Below are 4,272 nucleotides of genomic sequence, written 5' to 3' on the forward strand. Positions count from 1 at the left end.
TCCAGACTTATATAAGGGTATTACTTTTGCTGTTTTCATTTTATTTGGAAATACTCTGGTTTTCAGGGATTGGTTGAATATGTATTTTAATGGGTTTCACCACACAGTCAATAATGTTCTTAACCATGGACATGTCCATATCATTCCAGTCTGTTGACTTCTTATTTTTGAATCCTTAGACAATTTGAATAATTTCTTTTTCATCTGTTCCCTTTAAAAACATTGAGTGTTGAACATGTACATTGCTACTTTTCATTTCATTTCTACTGTCAGTGCTTGCAATCTCTTTTGCCAAACCTGGACCAACACCAACAAAAAACTCATTAAATTCATTAGCTACTAAATTCATATAATTAATAGTGATGTTGGTTTTGGTTAGAAGTGATGTTGGTTTTGGTTAGAATTAAACCCAAACCATAAAAACAACCCAAGAAAAAGGGACATGGACACATACTTTTGATTATATGTGGTACATTACAAGCAAGAAAGTTGAAAAACATTGTGCATGGCTGTGTATTGACATCTCAGTTGGTGCTATTTCCATTGTAGTGTCCTGTTAAAAGTGGCAGGGTGAAACTAACCTCAGGGCATTATAGGGTCATGTGGTGGATCAATCGCAGCAAACTGGAGCACTGAAATAGTGTCAGCTACACTGCACAGTGGGGTCTCGTCTGTGTCCAAGGGACAACAAATGAGCACTGATGTCTCCGCAAACGAATCTGCTCTTCCATGATGGCTTTACGTTGAAGCACATGAGACAAGCACCCTAGAAAAATGTAAGTAAAGCAAATTTTCTATTGCATGTTTAATATTCCCTTGTTGAAACTGGTCTAACTGGCTGCTGTGATTCTTTCTTCACTGACAGAAAATAATGTAACACAAGATGGGGGATTGGAACTTATTAGGAGGTATTTTAGAGGAAGTCCACATTCACTCCACCATTGTGGGGAAGATCTGGCTCACCATCCTCTTCATTTTCCGAATGCTAGTGCTCGGCGTGGCGGCTGAGGATGTCTGGGATGACGAGCAGAGCGAGTTTGTTTGCAACACGGAGCAACCTGGCTGCAAGAATGTCTGCTACGACCAGGCTTTCCCCATCTCCCTCATACGCTACTGGGTCCTTCAGATCATCTTCGTGTCCTCTCCCTCTCTGGTCTACATGGGTCATGCCTTGTACCGTTTGAGGACCCTAGAGAAGGAGAGGCACAAGAAGAAAGCCTGTCTGAAAGCTGAGCTGGAGGGAAGAGACCCTACACAGGAGGACCATAAACGAATAGAGCGAGAGCTCAGGAAACTAGATGAACAGAAGAAAGTAAGGAAGGCTCCCCTTCAAGGCTCCTTGCTGCGCACATATGTTTTCCATATCTTGACCAGATCTGTGGTGGAGGTGGGTTTTATTATAGGTCAGTGTGCTCTGTATGGCATTGGACTGTCTCCTCTCTACAAATGTGAACGTTTGCCTTGCCCCAACAGTGTCGACTGTTTTGTGTCACGACCAACAGAGAAAAACATTTTCATGATTTTCATGCTGGTTATCGCCGGAGTTTCTTTATTACTCAACCTCCTAGAGATCTTCCATCTGGGGGTGAAGAAGATCAAACAAAGCTTATATGGATACAAATATGGAGATGATGACAGCGTGTACAGGTCAAAGAAAAACTCCATGGTGCAGCAGGTCTGCGTGCTCACTAATTCCTCACCACGAAGGTCGATGCAGCTCACACAGATGACCTGCTCTGTTGTGTCCGATGCTCCTGGGGAGCCTTCGAACAGCTCCAACCAGCAGGCTATGCAGCAACTGGGGGCTGTGGAGCGGCGCTACACCCTTGACAACAGGAAGTCATGCAGCAGTGATGAGTCCAACGGACCTCACGGCTCCGGCCAGCCACAATATGCAGGGCCGCGACCTACACTGATGGCAGGCCACATGGAGATCCCAGCAGCCCTGAGGAACCCGCAGAGGAAGCAGAGCCGAGTTAGTATCTGCAAGGAGCTCAGTGACAGGAGTGATTCTCCGGAGAGCGACCACTACCCCACCGCCAGGAAGTGCAGTTTCATGTCCAGAGGAATGTCAGAGGGAATGCTGGCCACTCCGTCTGACAGCGCTGATTCACAGAGTGGAACAGACACTGAGGCACAGCACCTCACCCAGGGAGAGAGTCCAGTGATGACCCCACCGCCTCCAGCTGGCGGAAGGAGGATGTCCATGGTGAGGACAGATCAGTCACATTTTATCTGATGCAGCTAAAGTTACAAATGTCACTATTTGGGTGTCCGATGAATATAACTGAATATGTAACTTAACTCCAGACTGAAAGGGGGTTTTCTGCTTTGGCTAAATGTTGTACCTTCCACCACAGCTTTGTGTGGTCTTTACTGCATCAGTAACACACCTGGCAATGATGTCACAGAGTACTGACACACCCTGAAGAACACCTGTACATCACTGCAGAAAGGTCCGAACTGTCACCACTTGGGGTTGGCAAAAAAATGTACAGTTGCTGTTAAGTTGCTCTCTAACATGTTAACATGTACCTCAAGTGGTATCGAGCACCACAAACTAAAAGAGGCAAAAATCACAGAGTAAGATCTCTCATTATTAGGCTTACTTTCATTTCCTGGAGACTTATTGTAACCTTAACCATAACCACCACATGCTCAACCCTATCTCTTACCCTAACCTTTACATAACCCTAAACTTACCTAAAAAGGACCAGTGTTTAAGACTTGGTGCCATCTAGTGGGGATGTTGCAGATTGCATAAATTGAATACACCTCCCCTCCACAGCATGTAGGAGAACCTGCAGCAGCTGCAAAACCTGCAAAAGATGTCAAAGACCCTATTTAGAGTCAGTGTCTGTTCTGGGCTACTGCAGAAACATGGTGGTGCAACATGGTATAGATATAAAGGGCTTATTCTAATATCATGAAAACACAACAATTCTTATTTAAGTGATTATACACTAATTAAAACATACCTCTGGATGTTATATTCCATGTCTGCCAAATCTGTTCTGCTAGATGCCACTAAATTCCACAAAACTTAAAATCAGATCTTCACCCTAAAATTAAAGATTTACATTAAGGTTAATTCCCACAATGTGAGGCAGTGGTCTCCAACCCTGCTCCTGGAAACATACTTCCCTACATGTTTTAGGTATCTCCTCACTCTAACAAACCTGATTCTGTGGCAACATGGGTAACAACCCCACTATATTATATATGGTTATTGGTGCACGGAAGCACATGACATTACTTTTTCAAACTAAACCACATCCACTTCAAACAAAAGAGAAGAATACAGGCAAAGTAAACAAATGAGATCTATAACAATTGAAAATTTTTTATGAAACATTGTTTCTCTTGTTTCTCTGCTGTTTGACCAAAGAGCGATTTTCCCTTTTTAAGCTTAAGAGATTAAACTATGAAGTTTTTTTTTTTACCCCTTATTACAATAGAAATGTGGAACATTTGGAATCTGAAAACAGGTAAATGTGAGGAAAACTGGAAATAATAAGAGAAACTTAAAACCACATAAACTAACATGAAAGTTTTCAGTCTGTTGCACTGATCACAGCCAACATCATGATGAGTATGATCAGAAAGGTGTGTACTGACACACCCTGGAGTGCACTTCTACACTCAGCAGGGTGAGAAGTAACACCACTGGAGGTCTGCTGTTAGGTCAGATGTGTTTGTGTCTGTGATTTGAATAACAATATCTTTTTCTGTCTTTCAGAGCATGATCCTGGAGCTGTCTTCCATCATGAAAAAGTAAACTGAAAGTGACAGTTTTGGAACCAAAGTTGGAGACATGCAGGAGTTCTAAAGGGGCCGAGGGATCCTGATCCCAAAGCGATCTCTCAACTGCAACGTTATGTTTTCATAGTATGTTAATACAGTTTGTATCATGCATGAACAAGAGCTTCAGTTCAGTTATACATGACATTCCACAGACAACGCTTAATTATTAGCTTCATGCTGTGTACAAATGATATCTCCATCTTCTAATTAACTTTATATTGCTAGTATGCAAGCAGCCTGCTGTTTAGGGTTTGCAGAGACAACAAATCAAATATGAATCAAAATTATATTTGGCTCAAAACATATGTGAAGGCTCATAAAATGAGGCCTGTGGCAAAGATAGTTGACAGAAGATTGTAATTAGTTTGTGGAAATTGCAACCACAAAAAAAAAATTAGAGATCTCTCTAAACCAGTGTTTATGGTTTATCAGACAGAATGAGCTGGAGACAAAAAGGGCTCTTTAAAT

The 4,272-nt window shown here is 42.2% G+C and overlaps 1 protein-coding gene across 1 annotated transcript; it reads left to right on the forward strand.

Moving 5' to 3' along the window:
• Positions 1–883: 883 nt before the first annotated feature.
• On the forward strand, positions 884–3,778 carry gja10b (gap junction protein alpha 10 b). Its single transcript, XM_062436872.1, has 2 exons — positions 884–2,209; positions 3,740–3,778. The coding sequence occupies exons 1-2, from the start codon at positions 884–886 to the stop codon at positions 3,776–3,778; spliced, it is 1,365 nt and encodes a 454-aa protein (XP_062292856.1).
• Positions 3,779–4,272: the final 494 nt, after the last annotated feature.

The sequence above is a fragment of the Scomber scombrus genome, chromosome 17, assembly GCF_963691925.1.
Source record: "Scomber scombrus chromosome 17, fScoSco1.1, whole genome shotgun sequence".
NCBI lineage: Eukaryota > Metazoa > Chordata > Actinopteri > Scombriformes > Scombridae > Scomber > Scomber scombrus.